Source organism: Dendroctonus ponderosae, unplaced genomic scaffold, assembly GCF_020466585.1.
Source record: "Dendroctonus ponderosae isolate FM_Combo_2020 unplaced genomic scaffold, Dpon_F_20191213v2 Dpon_F_20191213_3, whole genome shotgun sequence".
Lineage (NCBI taxonomy): Eukaryota > Metazoa > Arthropoda > Insecta > Coleoptera > Curculionidae > Dendroctonus > Dendroctonus ponderosae.
In genome coordinates this window covers 11,359,821-11,382,628 of record NW_026018508.1, presented here as the reverse complement: position 1 = coordinate 11,382,628, position 22,808 = coordinate 11,359,821, and the positions used below count along the sequence as shown (strand labels likewise).

Here is a 22,808-nt window from a genome sequence, read left to right as displayed (position 1 = left end):
TATTACAATTTATTAGAAACGTAATATTAACTCACCAACGCACCATTCGCGGTCCAACGGTGACGATAGCGATGGAAGTGATAGTGGCCCAAGCGACCACGGTGATGGCGAGCCGATAACACCGAAACTCGAACAGGAGTATCAGAACATGATCGATGATCACAACATTTTTCACCCAAATGGCAGCATTATGGATCCGTCTCGAGCACCATTTCCAAACATAATGGGATATCAAGGTAGAAACATTATTTCGATGATATAATTCAAAATCAGTTGAATGTTGAAATTAAAACACAATTTTTGTCTTGAAGATTATGCAGCACTGAGTGGAGTGATGGCAGGACCGTCCGGAATGAATGGAACTCCGAATGATTTCGGTAAGTATTCGAAGTTTTATTAAAATAAATTCAAAGCCAATGCCGCATCTTACCTTGTTCAGGCTCAACGGGCATACCTGAGCAAGGTAGGTACAAAATCCCTTTACAATTGAGTTTATAGCACATAATGCTATTTTTTTTCGTTCGGTACACATAGAGCGGCTTTAGAAGTAATTCCCCAACGGTTCAGCGATAATATACCTACAATCCGAAACGTGAAAGGGAAAAACAGCCGAATATGTGACATCTGCCACACGTGCTTTTCACGTGTTTCAGATAAATGAGAACGATTTCCAGAATGGTTTACTTTATTTAGTGTATTCCGAGTACCGTTCAAGTTTTTTGATTAAATCGAAATTTTGTTGATACGTTTGACACAAATATTTCAATAAATTTGCAAAAATACAATGTGTTTGCTTCAAATGAGTTCAATATTTTGCTCTAAATAAAGGTTCCTAAAATTGGGTTTACTGCAAATAGACCTTCATACCACTTGTTACATTTTAATTTTGACTTAATTTTTACAAGGAGTGAGGCCGATATTTGCGAAAAAATATAAAATGTCTCAAAATTACGTGAATTTGATATTATTTTCATCACAAAGAAGCGAAAAGTGAGTCGAGCGCATTGGTAAGCAAGCGAGCAGCTTCCGAAATAATCGTAATTTTTGGTTAATAACGTTTGCCTGTAAACACATTAGAAACTGTTAATCAGCAAAACCAAACAATATTCAGCACAGAGAATTAACAAGGAAAATATATTTCAATTCGGACCTGATATAATAAAACACGGTTTAGAAGCTCGAGACTTTGAAGTTTTTCTATATAACATTAAACTGAAGTTGTGGGGTGATTTTTGAAATTGCAAAATTACAAAATTGCAAAATTTTTCATTTCCGTCAGATCATTTATGCAAGATAAACACACCCAATCAACAGCAAAAAAGTGTCGCATTTGTCTTGATATTGGCGAACTATCATCAGTTATATATATAAATCTGAAATCGACAAATTTGCTTAAGTTACATTATCAGCGCATTTGGGTAATAAGATAAACCTTTTCCTATGTGTATTTCTTTTGTGAATAAAAGAGCCCGATTGTGTAGTTAACGGAATTGCCATTCAAAGAAACAAGAATGCACAAAAGAACATTTTGACTAGATCCTCTTGTTCCAGCGCATTTTGTTCTCAGAAACTTATTGTTACTCTATGTGTAGAATGTCTATAATCATTGTATGTATACGGTTAAAACTGGCTATCAATAGAGCATTATTAGGAATACTCGACCTGTGTGGATTTATCCAGGAGGCAGCACCTTTAAGGTACCGTAAAAATTCCGATTATACATTATTATCGACGGGTTTAAAGATGAAATCTGAATAGCAAAGGACCAGTATTATGTACATTAAGCTAATGAAATAGGTTTCAGCTGTGATACTTCGTGTCTTCTCGCTTTCCTAGATTACTACGATAACTATTAATTCTAAACCATCAGTTGTGATGGCCGTACTTTGAAAACAGATTATTACAGTATCCATCAAAAGGAAATTCACTTCGAAAAAGTGTTTTTCATGAAAAATTACATGTTAGTTTATGAGCAAAACAGACGCATTTATTAGTAATTTGGATATGTTGACTATTCGGAGCTGATCAGGCGATGGCAATATTAGCTGATTTGTTTCCTTCATTACTTTTTATTTATTTTCTTGAAATTTAAAATTTAAATGAACAAGTGCATATTTGAAACTCTTTTTGTTAATTTTTTTAAAGGAAACAAACCCGTTGATGCATAATTTGCAAATTTGCAAATTTTAACTATTTCAGCTGCTAAGGCGGCGACTGAAACAGTACATATGTATTTCATAACCATTTGTCCATTCTCCCTAAGAAACCGACATATTTAATAATAATTTAAAATCTCATCAACTTCCTTGATGTATTGTAACCTCTCTTCAATCCGCCCTAGGATTACGCCGCTCAAAACCCGATTTCTAGCAAAATCAAAAATAAACCCTTCGAGGTTATTTAACAAGAAAAATCATTCAAACCCACCCCTTCATCGCCTCCCACTTAATATGAATTTAATCTATCGCGCTGAGGGTTCAAGTTTGCAAACCCTAAGTGCACGACGCGTTCAAAATCGTTAGAAGGCCTCACAGTGCGTAAATAATCCCAAATTTTCGCTTCTGCAATTGATCGAACTGTTAGAACTGGCCTGAGGGAAGGATAAGGGATGCCTGGATAGGATAGTAGCTTCGATGCGGATGATTGCCAGGGTCGAACTTGTTAATCACACGCAGTTAAGCTTTAATCTATATTGAAAAGGGTCCGACTAATTTCAAAGGATTCCACTATGGACAATTTGAAAAAGTCTTATGATTTATTTGTGGGTCTAGAAGTGGTTTTAACATCTGAGCAAAGCCCTGTTTCAGGTGTATGATAAGGCGATGGGAATATGATTGGAGAGAGTCCATTTTTCCAACGCGAAAAGTTTTTCCTACTGGTATTTGCCCCTATGAACTTCAGGTTCTCATCAAAACTAAGAAATTGCTTGAAATGCTAAAACTGATCCAGTAAGTTGGCTGTTCCGCATCTGTGTAACTTACAGTCAAACATTGCGTTCGGTTTTCCTGCTGTAAATCCCTCCACATCCAGCATTGGTCTATTGATTTATACTGCTTGTCCGTTCGTATCTGTTTTTGTCCGAAGGGGCCCAAACCAAAGTTGCCTGAATATTGTATGACTTGGCCATTTAGCCGGATTTTTCACCAAAGAAGGGCCCAAACTAGTTCACATTCTTGCAACTGTTCCCCGGATTTGCTCTGTTGTGAATTTATATTGACCCGAAGATGATTCTTTTCATCAGAAAATTGGAAAAAGTTTCGTGGGGGTGTTTCTTCAGACTAGTTAGCAAAATCGCAGAGTATGTTCCATTAATTTAATGGCTCGCGCTGGGTGATTGATTTAAATTGAGCCAATTACAGTAATTGTTCTTAAACTGTTTATGTTATTACAGTACAATGGTTTTTATCAATTATCCCAATTTGGTGCTTAAGTATTTTGAAAGCTGATGCAGATCTTAATGGGTTCGATGAATTGAATCAGGAAAAGTGCATTTGAATCTTTAACAAGCAGATTTTTGTAGTTTTGATCGACACAAATGGGTGTTTTCAATAAATTAAGAGCAAATTGTTTCTTCTCCTCCAAACGTCACTTTATTACTTTAAATAGGCCTTTTCTCTGATTTAGGCTTGTTTATTGGCCATAAATCCCGATCGTATATTCTCCTAAAATGTTGTGCTTGCTATCTCAAGTCGATTCGGAATTGTCTTAAGAGATTGCCTGCCTATTTCTTTTAATGGCGTATTTTTCATGGTGATTCAGCAATTGGAAATGTTTCCTTTTAGTGGTGAAAGTTTATTTTATTTTATTTTTGCTGATTAATATAGCATTTTTAGTTGCAAGTGTAGATGGCGGCAAAAGTGATTTTGGCTATGGGGTATTTTCTACGAAATTAGTGGCAGAAAAATTAGGCCAATTTTTATACAATAGGCAGTTGCAAAAATGCATTCAGTTGAAGCTTTAAAGACCTTTTAGCTAGAAAACGTTCGACAGTGTTAGTTTTGCTGAAGAAAATAAAAAAACACAAATTTGACGAAAGTAAAATTTCAGAGTGGAAGTAAATAAACGGCTTTAACAAATTTGCTCAATTTTCACTAAATTCTACTTAGAAGTGATTTGGATTTTTCATCGTTTAAAGCGATTTTAACCATTTTATATATTTAAGTGGACGATGCCATTTTCAGGCTGCATTAGAGCCAAAGTTGGCACATTTCAGATAAGTGAAATCTATATGCCCCTGAAAGCATTTTAGAATATTGCGTTCATGGAATCGTGCCATAAAGCTTATTGACTTTTTCATAAGGTGAACTATTAAACGGAAATAATGGCATCTGGAAAAGGGAACATTTTTACGTGACATGACCGCTTTGCATTAAATTTTGGCGGACATGCAACCGTTCGGGACATTAACAAAATAAAAAAAGATGTTTTGTCTTCTTTCCTTTGCACTGAACGAACCCAAATGGAGAAGGACGTAAGAAGGGGCGGCCATAAAGGAGAGCCGAGGAGGCTTACGGGTAATTTCTTAAAATATACCGAGGCAATGGGACCTTTATCGAACATAGAGTAATAAATGTGCGTTTATAGCGTCCAAACACGAATGCCGATAACACCACCCTCTATTACCGGCTGATACGGTTTCGGCAACGCAATTCTCGAAAAACTGTGATGGACTTCGGCCATTAGTACAGTCACGAATCTGTGGAAAGATTTCATAAAGATTTAACAGCTTTTTCTGATAGCTTGGGGAAATATTGAAATTTATAACACGGGTCTAGTGGAAGTTTTTTTATCAACGTTTCTTTCTCCTGGAGCTACAAGGATTAAGACGTAAAATTTTATTTTTCACTGCATTTTTTTGTCGAATTTAGGATTATTTTTAAAATAATTTTATTGCATTCGTAATAGCCATTAGCTTTTGCCTCATTACATCAGAAAATTTTCAGATTTTCTTGGATGTTTGTGAAGGTGTCTTTAACATGTTTGAAACGCACGCATAAGATGAAAAAAATCAAGCGTTCGATTTCTGTTCACCACCACTTTTAAACGAAGATACGCTCAAATAAAGTCAAAAGTTTTTAAAATTTGTTTTAAATGATTTGATTCGTATTCGAAAGTTTTTGCCTCATTAGATTAGATATTTATATATTTCAGATTTTTGCCACTGAATATTTCCTTGTTCAAATGTGTCTTCAACATGTTTGAAGCACGTGTATGCTGCTTCTGCTGTAAACAGCCAAAATTGAAATAATCATCGCAAGATTAAAACTTTCGGTTTCTGTTTTTGATCCTGTTTAAACGAAGATATGCAATAGAAAAAGTGCAATTTTTTATCTACATTTTTTGCCCAATTGGTTAGTTTATGTTTAGAATATTGATTTGCATTCGTAAAAGATCCATTCAGATTTTTTTTTGCCTTATTAGTTCATAAAATTTGTCTGATTTCCGCAATTGAATGTTTCGTCGTTTGAATGTGTCTAAGAAGTTTGAAACACGTGCTTAAAATGCTTTAGAATTAACGTGGTCCTCGAAAGACCAAATCTTCGATTTCTATTTCTTTCAATTCCTTGTAGGTAGGGTAGGGATTTTTGCATATTGTTTTCAACAACTTCATCTTTTTTCTATTTTGCACATTGTTTCATTTCTTTCATCTAATGAAATTAGAAAAATTAACAATCGAGAACAAATTCTTGAAGCCGTTAAATATCGTTTTATACGTATTGCGCATTTATTGTGTTTTTATATTTATTTTATCATTTTTCGATTGAATTTTTGCACTTGAAGCAAGGAATATACCTACTGAAAAGGCGTTGGTTCCACCATATCGCGTCTTTATTGTATTCGAATATATAATCAGTAACTTACTACATTAAAAACTTCCTCAAAGGGAAGCATTTTTAGCAGTCGCTGCGTGTCTTAAATTCCCGAACAGTTGTGATAGAAAAGAAGTTGACATTGTTTCAACTGGAACTGAAAACTATTTCAGAAAGTTTGTAAAGGGCTACAAAAACCGTTTGAAGACAAATATTTCAGATTGTTGGACAGTATCGAAAGCCTAAGAAAAACGCAGCAGTTGTTTCTGCCGCATTCGATTTTCTTTTCTGCTTCTCGCTTTAGTGCCTTGATTCTTTTGTTCTAGTCTCAAATTGCTCACATAGCTTTCGCTATAATAAACAGCTCGCATTGTCTGTTTCGTCTTCCGATATTCCGGCACCGCTATTATCTCTCCCCCTTTTTCTATTTCCGATCCCGATGTAAAGGGGGTTCGGCTCGGATTGTTCTAATAGCAAGTACATCGCTCATCAGCAAAACTAGGTTGCTGTGGAATTATTCTCACTTTAGTAATGGGTTTAGTTTTGACGGGAAATATTTTCTTCAAGTCAGCTTCGTTAATGTTGAATGCCATAAACAAAAGAGCAAAAAATCGGTCAATTCTAGAGCGTGTTTGAGCAATTCTTCAATAGTGTTTTGGCAGTTCTCATTCATCAATAAGTATGTAGATCAAGTTGTAACTGCACCTGCTTCTCAATAAAGATCAATTTGCTTGAAACTGTTTGAATCGGCAAGTCTGTCCAGTAAACTGGATCTTCTTAATTCATTTTCAGGAAGCGTAAAAAATATTTGGGAATTAGTCAAACTGGAGAATGAGTTTGTCTGCCGCCATAAAATTCTAGCTACCATCTTCAATTCTACATTTACAAATAGCATTTGGATCACATAAAATACTATCGACCATTGCAAAATTTCTTGAAAACACCTCTTTAGCTGTGAGTTTGAGACGCCAATCGCTTATAAAAGATTCCCCCGGTTAACGTGGGTTGACGATCAGATCGTTTAATTCCGGGCCATTCTGTGTAAATTTTAAATGTTTAAATGAAATGAAATGAACTAAAAGTGCAGCGAAACCTTTGGCATTTCAGATGCCAACAGAGGCGACTTCAAGCGAACAGCGCCTCCACGTCATCGGCAAGCACACTCTTCCTTCAATGCCGGATCAGCACCGCCTTATAACATGAAATATGAATGTCCATTGTGCGAAAGCGTGCTCAAAGATATTGTGTCAGCCCGAGTGCATTTGGAAGAACACTATCCAAGAGAAAGTCTGTACTGTCCAGTGGCTGAGTGCGGAAGACAGTTCGCCCATCCGAATTCAGTGAGGAATCACCTGAGGCAAAAGCATACCGATCAGTGGAATACCATGAAGCAAATAAAGCAATTTCATTTAATGTTTTCTACTAGCTTGGGCCCGGCTCGGAGTCCACACTAGTAGGAGCTTTATATCTGCAAGTTTCCTCAATCGTTGAATTCCAAAAAACTTTACTTGATAAACATGTAAAAATACACAAAATAAGTGATAAAAACACAAACGGAAATGTGTTGAAATGAAGTTCCTCTCTACTTCCCTGCATTTTGAAGATGCTGTGGGCAAGTGAATATAATGTTGGCTGTGCAGTGAATGAACGATCTAAGAAAAATTTGCAAGCAGTGAAAGTGTACTTTTTTAAGCAATGTATGAGCCGTAGATTACCTACAGCCTAAGTTGTAGATATAACAAAAGCTGAACGCATCGCCTGAATGTCGCAAATATTTTTTATTTATTTTGTATATTTTCCTCATTATTTAAAAACAAACACATTTACTTCAATACCCGCTGGTTATTTAGTCATTGTGCAATCTGGCAACTTATTCATTAATTTAATCATCGTCTAATGTTCCATTAATTAAGCAAGGTTCCCATGCTACTTTTAGCTATTTGTTCCATTCCATCTGTTCCATTTTGAGAACTGTAACTGTAGAAACAAAGTGTATTAAGTTGTACATAAATAGCTTTAAGGCTTTTGGAAATGACAGATTTTACATTGATGAGCCAAAGTTTTCTCTGCACCCCAGAACACAAATAATGTACAAATGCCCATTTCAGTATTAATGGTGCTTACACAGAATGAGCTCTGAATAATCGCTTTAGTACACTTTTTTCTGTCGATCGTATTATCGAATTTGCCTTGATTAAAGTCGAACACGTGAAAAATAGACGTAAATTAGTGCTCATATTGCAAGGAAATGGCGGGCGAAATAATACTGGCAAATATTGAATAATTTACATAATTTTTCGGTAAAATATCACCAAAGCAGTAACATCAGATATATAAGAGAATATAAAATTAAAGGTTCTTTTAAGGGTAAAAAAATGGCTCTTTGCGTTGCCATTTTTAAAACCGAAGCTCATTTGGTTGTGTTTTTGAATGCTAAATAGTTCAAGTGAATTATTTGTCCCATTTTCGTAGCAAAAGTGAAATTTTAAACTACTAAACTTGCGCACTAAATATTAAAAAAAAATGCGGTAACATTCGCCAAGTTTTCGCCCATTTTGTCATTTCATAATAAAACTTGCACTCTGCAACTGCATTTTTTGCATTTTGACGATAATATATTAAAATATCATCTCCAAGAAGTCTTTTTACATATTTTGCGTGGTTTTGCTTTTAATTTTTGGCGTATTTTTACCTTGTTTTTGTAACAGGCTTGTTGTATAAGATGTACCATAAAGTACCTCTAAAGCTACCGAACAGTAAATGTTAAATGTCGATGAAAATGTCTGTTCGATATAAATATTGCGTAAGTAACGGCAGCGCATTTCTTACTGAAATTGAGTCTATAAATGGTTTAATGAACAGACAAACACAAAATATCAATATATCTACCAGGCAATTGGGGTTCAATTACGTGGGAAAGATGGCAACAAAAATGCGTTAGTATATTTTTGTAAAATTCAGTATTTGCTCTTAAAATAAAGCGCACTACTTCACATCGTCTACTTAAATTCGGAGAAATTAGTCAAAATGGTTAAAATTTACAAACGTATGCTACTACGATCGCTCGATCACAATAAAATCCAAATTACAATTTTGTTTTTGTACGTGCTCTATCGAAAAATCGACGGTTTTCTTTAATCCTCTTCATAACGCGTTATTGGTACTTTCGGCAGTGAGGGTTTTGTACCAAATTCAGTTGTTACTGTTTAGTGGCCATGTAACCAATAATAAAAGCAATGTAAAATATCCATTTTTCGATCAATAAATGCTGTTTCAAAGAGAAGCCCGTTTTACGATTTTTTAATCTCATTTTTGCGCTTAGTGCAACTTGCACATTGTATACCTTTATTTTGTGTTTTAGCCAGCAGACGATCTATGGATCTATCCCGGGTAAGAGCAACAGATCCGCGGCCTTGCCCGAAGTGTGGAAAAATCTATAGGTCAGCTCATACGTTAAGGACCCATCTGGAGGACAAACACACAGTATGTCCCGGCTACAGATGCGTCTTGTGTGGAACGATTGCAAAGTCAAGAAACTCGTTACATTCACACATGTCCCGACAACATCGAGGTATTAGTACGAAAGACCTTCCGGTTTTGCCCATGCCATCCGCATTTGATCCAGAACTCGCCAGCAGGTAATAAACATAATAAAGCATTTTATTAGAATCGAACAAAGGGTTGCAAGAATTTAGGACGTTTTTGTGGAGATGAACGTGGTCAAATTGTTTTTATGTATGTAACTTCTTGATTAGTTAACGGGTGAATTTAAAAGCTTCCAAGTCGAACTTGTTGCGACTCCGTCCACTGAGCTTAATGTTCACATATTGGCCAAATTTGAAAACGTTTTGGAGAAACTGTGAACATTTTGACCATTTAGGAAAGGTAGTTGAAAGAAAATCTTGTACAAATATTGAATGCGAATTCAACGAGTAGTCAATTGGATTTTTTCCATAATCGAATATACCAAATTATTTCATTCGACACTTTCTATCATTAGTTAAATAAAAGGCTTGAGCCAGCCAAAAAACACAAGCGAAACTGTCTTCGAGCTTTGGACTTCGGTTCTATTGTGGCGAATGAAATTTTACAATGGATATAAAGTAGATGTTCATAGACTTCTTTTATTACCTTACTATGTTGTTGACGACGTTGAACGCCATGTTAAATTTGTCCCAAGTTTTTTTTTTCTAGAACAATGGTGCACACAAACTCACTTAGAAACCCGTTTTTTTGTTAATGGCCATGGTCGAAAAATGTGATGCTATCTGTTCGGATTACTTTCAGTCGTTTTCGTATTTTGCTGAGAAAATTGAATAATTAGCTCAAAAACAGATTGACTAAAATTGACCAATAGAAAAAGTGCAACGTTTCAAGATCAATGAATTTTGTGCCTTTACCTTGAGGACTAACCTGTGGAAGTTTCATATCTCGTCGAAACGTTCTACCCCTTTGGTGGAACCTAACGTCACAACCACCATATTTTCCAGATTTGACATCTTCGGACTATGACTACAACATTTTTTTAAAAGGTGGAAGCAAAACACAGTTTGAAATAATCCTGCGACCAGAATTTCGGTTGCTGGAGACTCGCAGCGACAATATGTAGTTGCATACAATGAAATTTTCCATTAAAAGCGTCTTCATATACAAACGCAAAATAACTTTCCGATCAACACAATAAATCTAGTAAATATTGCGTCATTGAAATTCTGGTTGTCTTCCGCCGGGTGTTCAGAAAAATGCTTAAAGTTCTCGTATTTACGAGTAGCCACAAAAAATTTTCAGTAATAATTTGATGCAGAATCCTCCATTATAGATTGTTTGCAAAGGCTGGAATTAAGATAAGTCCTGCGGAGCTACTAGCGAGATCTTCTCCAACCGGTCCGAGGCGCTCTGATGTCAAGCTAGATGCTAAAAGTGCCTACACCGGTGCAGCTTCTGAAGGCGGCAGTTCCATATGTGGAGACAATGATCCTGAAGATCTGACTGTGACGCACCCGAGGTATGGTGGATTTGATTACCATTCGCCAGCTAGTCAAATCAATAATTTCACATCGAGTAGGTATAATGCGTCTGCTCCGGCAATTTCCGCGAAAATCGTGGATTCTCTTCAGAATCTGTCAGCAGAACATTATCCTGCTCCCTTACCTCCTCCCGTATCGAGTGCGAATATGTCAGGAACAGGTATTATAGACACATACTTGCAGCTGTTGGCTGATCAGAATTTATATCGTGGCATGGCGCTTCCTGATCCAGGATCTGCCGTTAGTCAAGCCGCTAAGATGGCACAACTTGCCGTTGGTAAGGCGACGCAGCAAAAGTTTATCGAGAAACTCCACCGGCAAATGTTAGCAGCGAAGAATGTCGGAGAATCAATTGAACAGATCATTCGAAATGGCACTCACACGTCCCTGAACAACCCAGTCGAACTTGAAAAGGAAGAAGCCGATTCATCGGGAGCAGAGGATGAGGATTACAGTGATGAAGAGATCGAACCCGAAACGGAAACCAAACCAGAACCCAATAACCATGTCGATTAAGTTTGAAGTCGCCATAAGCATGTGCTGTGTGTGTTTTAATTCTATCCTTACTACCTCAATGGGAAAGTACAAACGCCCCATTAGGTACGTGCTGGATAAAACACTGCTGCCTAAAGGCAAGGAAGAACACTGCGCGTCGTCTGCTTAATTCAGATGATCTAAATAGATCCCGTCCAAAGCCGCATTCAAAACGCAGAGTATAAGGCCATTGTTTTATGATCATTGTCAAACGCAAATTCGCCGTTATGTGGTTCATTTTGGTTTTTGTGCTTGTTGCATAAGAGTGCATTATTCTACAACAATCTGCTTCCAATGAGCGTATAGAGGCGTCCCAAATTTAAGCTGCGGGGCTTCAAGGCGACATTCCACACCCAAAAACATCAACAAATATTAATTTTTCCACTAGAAACGATGCGAGGATGTAACTTGTTTCATCTCAATGGCTTATTAAATCCATTGTGATAATTTTGTTAATTTTTTTTAATTTCAAGTCGATTTGCACCCAAATAATAAACCCGTGAGACCAATCATTGTTCATCCATTGCTAAATTAATCTGTTAAAAATTGTGTAGACAAATTTCACTTGTAGCTAACTTAAATTTATGTTTTTGGGTGAAGCCTGTAAATATTTTTAGTTGCCAACCAAATAACGTTATATGCGTTACCCCGTGTGGTAATAAGCAAGAGAATGGTACTCAGCCAGACTCTGCAAAAATCTAACTTTGCCAAAATCCACAACTTCAAAGCGTAAAGTATAATTCCATCCGTCTACCTCAAACAGTAGAATAGTGAGCAGTGCAAGATAATAAGGGTTAAAATGTATACGGTAATTTAGAAGGAAACATGTTTATACCTCTACAGTGCATTATATAAATAGTTTTACTAATACTCGATGTTTTTAGGTGCCTCCTAATAGGACATAATATGACTTACTAGGCTAGTTCTCCTTGATGAAGGGATTGGGTTGCTTGGGCCTCTTGAATTCTTAGACGTCTGGAATTCTTTCTTCTGATTTGTTGTTGTTTAAGTTTGTCAAAAATCACACTTAAAAATGCTTTGCATATTCGCGATATTTTATGCACTGACGTACAAAGTGAGTAGCCTTTAACAAAATATTACATTTTCACAATGTTTTTTCTAGTCAATGTTTCTACTGTTCATCACTCATGTTCACGGTTCTTGTAAGTAAAAGTGTGTTGTAATCTTTTAAACACACTTGATCTTACAAGACTATTTTTTTTGAGTTATAAGTAAACGAACTTCTTTTCACGCAATTAATTATTTTCAGTTATTTACACAATTTACCTTGCCAGGACTATTTCGTTGATTTTTATATATACAAAAATAATATCGTCTGATTAGTGAACATTAGCATCAGTGCAAGTTGTGACGCTTATGACCTACAAACAAGTTTTTCTACTTCAGTCATAAAAAACCTAAAAGAAAGTCGGCTAGGGCTAAATTTTGTATGCATTTCAAACTATTTAAGCAAATCCGGGTCCAAAATAGGACACAAAGTAATGGTGGGTTTATACACGAGAATAAGGTATAACGCTTAACGATTAAGGCGTAAAAGTTCGTTGCGCATCAGTCCATAGTTTTTATAAACCGAATAGTGCCTAACGCTTAAGGAATAAAGCCTGTGTCCCATGCATCCGTTTATACGATGATACGAAATTGTTCATTACGTCCACCGCCGTACGAACTGACAGATCGCCAACCAATAGAAACACTCGTAATCATCGTAAAACTTTTACTTATGCGTTAGGCGTTATTCTAATGGAGCATGTGCAGTTTGTAAGATAAATGAAATTCCAATATCCCACGTGATCGTCATATTACATCGTATTTACACGAGGTTAGAAAACGAAATTATTAATCCAAAAAGAACTACCACCTCTTCAGTGGACAAATCCATTTTTAATGTACAACATTTATGTGAAATTAAGCTTTTATTGGTATGTTAATGCGATAATGTTGACATAAACAGACACAACCCTATTGTTTCTTAAGCATATGCTCCCCCATTTGATTGGCTGTACTTTAACTAATATTGTTCCTTATTCTGCTTTATAAACACCCCATTAGGCGTTATTCTTATGCCTTAAGCCTTATTATCGTGTATAAACCCACCATAAAACTATAAAATGGAGCGGCATAAGACGGTTTTCCTACAATAAAAACTAAACATTTGAGCTTTGCTTTAAAAAAAACTTTGGAAGGAGGACTCGATTTTTTCAGTCAGAAATATGCCCAAATAATGTTGGGCGTCCAGTAAATAATTTAAGCTTAAAAAAAAAAAACTATAATTTAAACAAGAAACTATAAGTTTAATATGAAAAATGGGAGAATTTACAAAATTTGCTGGATGAAATCTACGGGGTGACTGGAAACTCATGATTTTAAATACAGTACTGTACACGAGCGCGAAAAAGTTTTTTTGGTTTATCAAGGCGGGACCTATGCTCTATTGCTTTTCAACTTGCTAGGTAAAATGATACTCGCGCACGTACCGAAAAAGACCCATCCATCTGTGATTATTAGTGATCTTATCTTTATCTCTATAAGTTAATTTTTATGTTAATTTATTGATTGTTTTTTGTTGATTGATTTTATAATATAATAAAATAAATGTATGTTGCTTTACATAAAAACACGAATTATTTTAGAATCAAGTTTAATATTAAACCTATTCCACATTAGTGCATATCGCCCGTCTATGGGTGCCCTTAAAGTGAGCCAAATTTACCAATCGTGAGCATAGCGTGTCCATTCCGCTTTTAATATTTAAACGCCTGAACAATTTCGAAAATTCCGAGTTTTTATTAGAAGTCAAAACTCTTTTGCTTGGCTAACCTAGAGTGTGTTTAATAATTTTTGTCGACAGTTTTACTTGTGAAAGTGAGGCAGATTTACCAAGCGTGAGCGTAGCTCTCAAGAGCAGCATGTGAATCAACCAAACGAATTCAAGTCGTTTTCAAGCTACCCGATCTCTTAAAATTTCATTTAATGGCAATAAGATATAAAACAATCCTGTACTGACTTATTTTCAAATTTATAATGCGCCAAAGGCAATTTGGGCTTCGGAAAAATGACCTTAAAGCATTTTTCTTAAAAGAAAGTATACAAAATAATGCCATCTTGATGACAGGTAAAACGGTACAAATAATCCTTTTTGCCTTCAGGATAATGATATTTTTATATTTAACTTTAAAGAAACTGAACGTGTTTATAAATATAAAAAGTCGTAATTTTACAGATAGCTTCCATGTCTAAATAATGCTTCCGTTAAAAGCAATTCGTAGATGTTACAATCAAGTATTTACTCTAGTTAGGATTACTCGTCACTCAGGTATTCAGATAATATCATTCAATAACCAAAGTACAAATACCCGTATCATTTTGTCTTTGGACACATTTCTCAGGATTTCATTTTGATTTCACCTCTTGGTGGCGCTTATTTATAGACAGTTTTAATTTTCTAACTGCACATTATCGTGATAATTTTCAGGTATTTTTACAGTTAACTTTTCAGTCACTAGAATAGGTGCTAAGATAGAGTTGCCGATATTACAATTATCTATGTACGGGATGTTCGCGTATAATTTGAGCCCTTTTTAGCAGATGTAAACGCTATTTTAAGCTCTTGCTAGTTGATCTGAACCTTAACTTGTTCCTTCAAGTTACGTTGAATTAGTTGCGACAATTTCATAACAATTTAAAAACCTGCTCTTCGTCAATTTAAATGTCTAAAATAATATTTTCTGATTTATGATTCAATGATTATTCAATATGTTAGATTTAGTTTGGGTGAGTTGAAAAATTCAGCATGTATAAATAATCGACATTCTGCATATGTCGGAATACGAGTCTAGCGGTTTTTTTAGTTGTTTCAATAAAAAACGGCTAGACTCGAATAACAAAACGATGTGCAATGGCATCGGGAATTAAACAAAAAATGCAGGCATTTTTTTTCTGGCCATTGTACGTTTTGATAATTTAACAGCCAATAGGCAGCTTAGTATCGTAGTTTTAGTTTTAAGCGACCTATGTTTTAAACTGTACTTATTTTTATATATGTATATTTTTGATGCGCGAACAAGAATACGTTTCGTCTGCTTTGATGTTTCTCAAGTATAATTTTAAACTCACAACACATTTGCAGTAATACACCAGATACATAGCGACTTATAGCTATATAGATGGTTTGTTAATTAATGCATAAGACTAGTTTTAGATAAACCTATATATTGTTACATGCCAATACCTATAATAATGCTCTTAGGTAACCAGCACTTTAGCTAGTATTGTAACCAGTGAGCGAAAACGGATTTTTAACTTCAGTCTCAGGTCAGTTTTGTGTTTTAGATAAGTTTTTTAGATAGGTTTTAATTTAGCGTGTATATTACTTGCTGAGTTTCAAGCGCGGTTAACCAACATGTAATGTTTGTTTTAAAGTTTAGCTGTTAAGGATTTATATTTTCCCCTAATCTCAGAACCGAAACTTATCTAGGTTCAAGCTGGTTTCTTTTTAAGATGAGATATAAATCCAGATAAATTCGGACGTTTTGGTGGAAACTCTTCGGGTATATTAGATGGTTTAACTGTTTTCGTGTTTTCCGGATTGGGTGATTTTATTATTTCATAAAATGGTACTTTCAAGTACTGTGTCTACCTACCTCAGCCAATATTAGCATCAGGGAGCCCGACATAAAATAAAACATGAAAAAGCCATATTTTCCACAGCTTAATGCGAAGATAACTACAATTAACTAAACTAGCGGCCGTTTAATTGAGAATATTTAAAGCATGTAAGATAGTTTAAATTTTTAGTTTGCCCGTAAAAAGACACTTCATAATTTTTTGCTTGCCTGTGTCTTCTCACTTGAAAACGCTTTTGCTGAATTTGCTCTTTATTTCGTCCATGCTTGTTGCAGACGAATTACAGAGTGAAATGTTGGAGAAATTAAGAACCTTTGTACCCTTAGAAAATACTCCTAATGTTTATCAGCAAGTTTTTTAATACTTTATTATTCATTCAACTACAAAATTCGTTCATTGGCAATAGGTAATAAGTAAAATTATCTGTTGGTTCTTCCGCATGGCAAATACAAATGACCGATACCAATGTTCCTCACATTCTAAGGTCTCATTTAGTTCGATAAAGATTACTCCTCAATTTCATTAATTCCTAACGGAAAACATTAAATTTTGTTTTATTTTATATCGGACATCCCATATGCCATGTGATATTTTTACATTGTTTTTTAACGTTTTAATCCAATAATTGTTTCAAACTTATTTCTACTTTATGTTAGCCTGATGATTTTTTTCCTGTTATCGTTAGAGACTTGACGCGAATCAGTTAGTTGTTTTTTGAATTTATATTTTTTTGCTGAAAAAATTGCGAATATGATTTTCAGGCCAACCAAGTAGTGATAACATACACTTAAAAAGTAAACAGTGATTCTTTACTCAGGAACTATAATTTTGTTTAGTGCCATATGAAAGTTTATTATTAATTATAATTAATTATCTACATCAATAATAATATTTTACATCCAATGTAGAAATGTCGTTTTAGCAGTATAAAGGGATTAATAAGAAATGCAAATAAACGGAATAATTACGTTCCTAAAATATACGGCTCTCCAACAATAAGCGTCTCGTACTTAATTAATACGCATTGTAAATAACTTGGAAACCTTTGTACATATTACTAAATATTCCTTCCGTTTGTAGAGTATTGTTGGGGAATCGGGTGCCTTCTGAATTAAAATAACAGCCTCGGCCTCAAGAAGAGGCCGAATGCTGCAAAGAGTTCCTAAAATATTTGTCCCTAGCACGGCGAATCGTATATTATATAAATTAATACCTAAAAAGTCATAGAAACGTAATAATCTATGCCTGAAGTAGATTCCGTGGGTAGCCCTTGTGAGAAATTATTATTATTTCTCATATGTAGATAGAAACGTTTTTTTTAGTTGTTTTCTGATATTTACTTGGTCTGTTGCGGTTCCTCATATTTTCCACTTCTTTGCGAAGCAAAAGAATGCTTCCTAATGAAAAATGTTACGATATAAAGAAAACAACTCCGTTCTGTAGAATAAAATATTTTTAGTATTTTGTAACTAAATAAGATTAGGTTTGCATTTCTTACTTCATGTTTCGTATGTATCTGTTATCCTGTTAATAAGTAACTAGAGGTAGGTGCAATAAGAATCTCGTTACATAAGTTTAAGAGTTAATTTTACATATTGCCATATTATTATTTTATATAAGTTGTATAATTTCTGGATCATTTTTAATACCTGTACTTTATAAATAATATAAGACTTAATTAATATTGGTTTATTTTTTCCTAATGACTCAGCTTCTTTCCTTCGTTCCTTCTAAAAGCGCTGCATTCCTAATAATAATGACGTTATATTTGTGGTTCTATATTCTTTCACTTGTATAACTTAGTATTTTTATCGTGTCTGACAAATTAAGTTGCTATTGAATGTTTGTCGTTGGTTAACAGCTACATTGATTATTCTACATTGAGCCATTCACAGAACCTTCGGCCACAGTACGACTTTTCCATCCTCTCAGTACATTTGCACCACTGTTGGCGAGTAACATAGTGGCGGTTCTTTTGAGAGTGTGGCTTTTAAAACCTCTATAGTTTTCTTAATTCAAAAAACTTGCAATTTTTGGGGAAAATTTAGATATTGTATTGCGCCTGTAGTCCCGAATGATCTTCACTCAAACTGGATCAGTAATGAGAAATGATCTACTTGTATATGGTTTCGAATCTGGAATAAAAACTGAAATTTTTTTCCCAAAAAGGATACATCCGACATATCTTTATTTTCAGTAATTCGTCCGTATGGCAAGCTCCAGATACGCCCAGTCCCTTATATACTCGCCTGGAAAATACGTTACGTTTTTTGAACCTAAAGCCCACATTTTGTCGCCTCAGGAACGTTAGCAATGTTTTGTTTGGACATCAATTTTTTCTTCAATTTGCAGCATCATTTTTTGGAGCTGAGATTCTTCACCGCTTCATTTTTTTCGCGAACTAAACATCGGACTAAATCGTAAACTAACTGATCTATAAACAGTAATGAAACACTTCCCACCTCGGTGAAAACTTTTTGGATTATCATGTTTTTAGAGCTCAATTGTAAAAATGTTGCTAAAAGCAGTTAATTCATTATTAGGATGCTTATTTCGATCTGAAAACAAAATAAACGCAAATACGTCGTCGGAACTTATTACTTACGATAAAACAATTTTGAAAAATCTTTCAGGGTGCAAATTCTGTCTGAAGGTGATGTACTCTCAATACGTAAGAGAAATTCGATTGCTTCTAGAAAAAAAAAGATCTTGCTTCTAGTCTAAGAAGAAAAAATAATATTGCATCTTAGCTAGATCAGGCGAGTTAGCTGGCGAAAACCTCCCGAAGTCTTAAGGTTCTGAAAAGAAGTACCAATGCTGTTCATTTTGAAAGTGTCTTAGCAAAGCCAAACAAATGTGTTGTAACGAGAGTGCGAAAATACTAATGTAAAAAAGACGTTTTCTGATTTGGATATATGTATCCTTATTCCTTTATAATCTCGTTTCAATATACGATATCTGTAAAATTCTTTGAAGAAATTGACCTGCAGCCATTTTCAGGTTTTTACATTAAACCATCTTCACCGAATTAACGAAAAATCTATATTTTTCTGTTTGTTTTTCATAGACCTCTGAAAACTCTTTATTGGACTGTTATACACAAACCCATTAAGAATGCACTGAATATTAGAATCCATACTTGATAAACGCGAGAATTGGAAATCCCCAAACGATTTTATCAAATTTTGAATTAAAGCATTCCGTTTTGCATTGGAAATGACGGTAAATCACTTGGACTCCTTCTTGGAAGTCGCATAGCGATTCTATCTGCCGTAAAGCCATATAAATAAGCTGCAAGAGTTGCGAGCTACTGCATGTTTTGGTCACTGTTAAAAATATGAATCGCATGCTTGGTACTCACTAAACATACCAGAAGCCGTCGTCGCTTATTGCTTTGTCTATAAGTTAAATTGGCCATGAGATGAATCAGAAAATTCAGTAGCAAAAGATGGTATCAGGAACGAAATAACTTGGTACATACCGCCGACCGTTAGATCGCTTTGGAGTGTATTGAAGAGTTCGAGTTTCCTGGTGGCGACTTAGGATGATTCTAAACATAAATTTTAACAGTAAACTCATAAAAAACTTGTTTTAAACAAGTTCAAGCCGTTTCAAATGAATAAATCTATATCTACTTATGTCAGAATTTCGTTTCATGTTTCACTCTACTGTGATGTGATCTGATAATATTAGACCACCGTGGTAGCTCGTGATCGACATCGAAAATTCATGATTAGGAAGTTCATAAGCCGACAATGTAAAAGCAGCTTCAATCTGATTTAATTCTTTGATTGATTCGGTTCAAGCCCACTGTGCATTTAGTCCGATTCATCTTATACTGAGTGTTTATTTGGTTTTTCGGTGATTATCTAAAGTTATATACCTACATGGGTAATAAGCAATTGATTCATTATGTACATTTTTTTATCATGTTTTAATAGCAACAAAATTGTCGAATTAAATATTAGTTCTTTATGGCTGAAGAGACTGCATGTTTATCATTTACAAATAAAATCAGTTAAAAAGTTTGGTGATTTTTCTTTGGCCTACAGAATTTAGCATGCGCAAGCCTGTATGGCATTAACTAAATGAACATGAGGCAACACCATTATTTTGCATTAATAAAACTAATAAGCTAGGCTAACACACATATGTACTAAACAAGGACAGAAAGACCGATTAGGTCGATAGCATTTTTCTGTAGGAAATAAAGATTATTTATATATATATATATATATAAAACTCATGCACTTCAATTTTCAATGCATGCATTTCAATTTTACAGAAGTGTTTTTATAGAAGAATTTTGCAGAAGTTTCTTCACTTTCACCGTTGAAACATCCCTATGTTATTTATAAAATACTATTTTTGTATTATTGGGGTTCTTTAATTCGTTTATTAAATGGTTGTCGAAATTTTCCTTCTAATTGGGTTTTCAATTTTGAATAAATTTAGTTCTAATATCAATGTGTTACTTATTCATTTAATTTTATCTGACAGCCCGGGATTAATTTGAATATAAAGGCTTGTAACAGGTTTAATTTTATCTTGTTTTAGCTCAACTAAAACTTATTTTAAATTTTATGAAAACAATTGTCAATAAAGTAATTTGCATAATTATAATCAAACCCTCATTTATGAATTGTTTTTCTTTTCAGTTATGGTTTTTGATTATCTTTTCATACAGAATTCGTTCTTTAATGTGCAATAAGATCAGTATCTGCACTGTTGATCAATTCGATATAAAAAAAAAACAAGGAATTCTGCTTTGGTTTAAAGGACAACATTTTTTGATGCAACACCCAACAGAAGTCCCTATTTATTGTTTGCATAGGACTTTACATTGCTTGCTAACTGAAGTTGTCAGAAAACTAAGCTTAGCACGAAAAACACTCTTTGCTTCCACATAATCAACATTTCAATCCTTTTTGAGTCAAACCATTTGTAACTATATTTGATCATTAAAAGCAGAAGCCTACTTGAGTAGGAAAAATGATAAATAATCGAACTAGTAATCTTGTAAACTCATCATTGGCAAAAGTTACGTGTTTGGCTTTTAAAGTCCTGCCAAATATTTGAAAGTTTGAAGGGGTTTCTCAGTTTTTTCGCAATTTTAAGTGCTATCCGATAGCAATTTTTAGAATAACAATAAAAAAAATCCTAAGAAGCTGAAGAATTTAAATATTTAGCTTTTTAACGCTTTTTGAACCAAAAATTCCCAAGTGGTTGGCCCAAAAGAATTGCTCACATATGATAAAAAATGGTAATATTAACCGACAATGGCCCGTAAAAAACGAGTGAAAAATCTTCAACTTCAGCTCATGAATAATTAATTAATTATTGAACATTGACAGTTTGCTAAATTAACCGACCACAATGGGCCCAAGAAGTAGACGATGGCATTGAACACTGAGTTATGAATACTTCCAAATGAAAACAACTTTCCCCTTATTGTTTCCGACCAAATAAACAACGATTCATTGTTTGTTAATGACCTTTTTCCATCTTTTGAAGAATGCGACGGTACCGTACTCATGAAAACGATATTTGAATAACGATACGAATTGAAACAATGCATCCGTATTAAGTTGTTACATAATTAAACCGATTGTTTTTATCACGTCAAGGACGATGCGGTTATTAAAACAATTGCTGCATTAATAATATTCATTTTTTATTCTCGATGATTGTTAAAGAAGCAGTTTTTCTTTAAAATACGCGCCTGCAATGGGTGCGTCGATTTCAATACGTAGAAGTTTATAATTAATTGTATGCGGTTTGAGCTGTTTAACTCTGTTTTTTTAATGTTGTTTATTTATTAGGGCGTTTGAAACGGAAAAATTTATTTATTTTGTCCATAATGTAGGATATATTGCTAGTTAATTTTCAAAATGGACTCTCGACTGAAATATGCTGAGATTCATTCTATGAGGGCCAGTTCTCTGTGCTTGTATTAATATTAACCCCACTGTTCTATTTAGAAATGCTCCTATGAATCTATACATTGTAGTTCGAGGTCTCCTCACTTTAAGTGTGAGTGAAAGAGAACAGCTTCCCAAGCATGTGATGTTCCTTATCAGTCATTTGCCTTCATAAAACAGAATTTTTTTTGAATTTTCCTTTTCAACATTGCTTTCTTTTTTCGCGTTAGTTTTGGTTCTTTTTTACCGTCTCTTCTGATACTTCGCTACTAAAATGTTCGTTTTGGTTTGTATTGGTTAATTGTCTGTTTGCTTCTATTTGGCAACTTGTGGCGAAAAGTCTTAAATTGTTAATTTTTGCTCATGCAGCACCAGCATGTTGTGGCTTGCTTTCTTATCGCTGTAAAATTGTAAACCTCAGTTAGTGAAAAGTGGTTACAAACAAGAATTTTACAAAAAAACACCACTCAGAAAGTTGATCTTGAAAGAATCATCTACGAATTGAACAAAATTTAACGTCGAATGTTTGGGGGGCATGGGAACTAGATATTCACGGAACCGAAGATAGGAAAAAAACAAGAGAGAAGAAAAATTACTCTAAAAATCGATCCTTTAACTGAAGGTTCCATTTGAAGTAATTATTGCCTCACATAAAATGTATTTTTTACAAACTTCTTTTTGGGATTTCGCCTCAAAAATTTTTGTCTTTAAAAAAGACAGAATTTCCTCACGTCTTTTATTACAGATTGATAAATATTGCTCCTATTTCGCAATAATAACGAATTATTTATCAAAAAGTAATCAAGAACTATCACCTAGAGGGTATCCTGCGACACACTTAGGCTTAAGCTGTAAGAGAAAATTCCAATTAG

General features: G+C 34.5%; 1 protein-coding gene and 1 long non-coding RNA gene across 8 annotated transcripts in view; one reads left to right on the top strand and one right to left on the bottom strand.

Annotated features, from left to right (window-relative positions):
- The window catches only part of LOC109546733 (protein abrupt), a 36,082-nt gene extending 18,383 nt beyond the window's left edge, over window positions 1-17,699 (top strand). For 4 of the 7 annotated variants that reach the window (XM_019917812.2, XM_019917814.2, XM_019917811.2 and 1 more), the window contains 4 exons: window positions 17-236; window positions 312-377; window positions 9,172-9,448; window positions 10,615-17,699. In XM_019917812.2, coding sequence (XP_019773371.1) covers window positions 17-236; window positions 312-377; window positions 9,172-9,448; window positions 10,615-11,353 — 1,302 coding nt within the window. In that variant the 3' untranslated portion in view covers window positions 11,354-17,699. Of the gene's footprint in view, window positions 1-16; window positions 237-311; window positions 378-6,917; window positions 9,094-9,171; window positions 9,449-10,614 lie in introns of those variants that run through there. The other 3 variants (XM_019917816.2, XM_019917815.2, XM_019917817.2) reach the window with 3 other exon arrangements.
- The window catches only part of LOC109546734, a 42,897-nt gene that overhangs the window by 16,693 nt on the left and 3,396 nt on the right, over window positions 1-22,808 (bottom strand). The window lies entirely within an intron of this gene.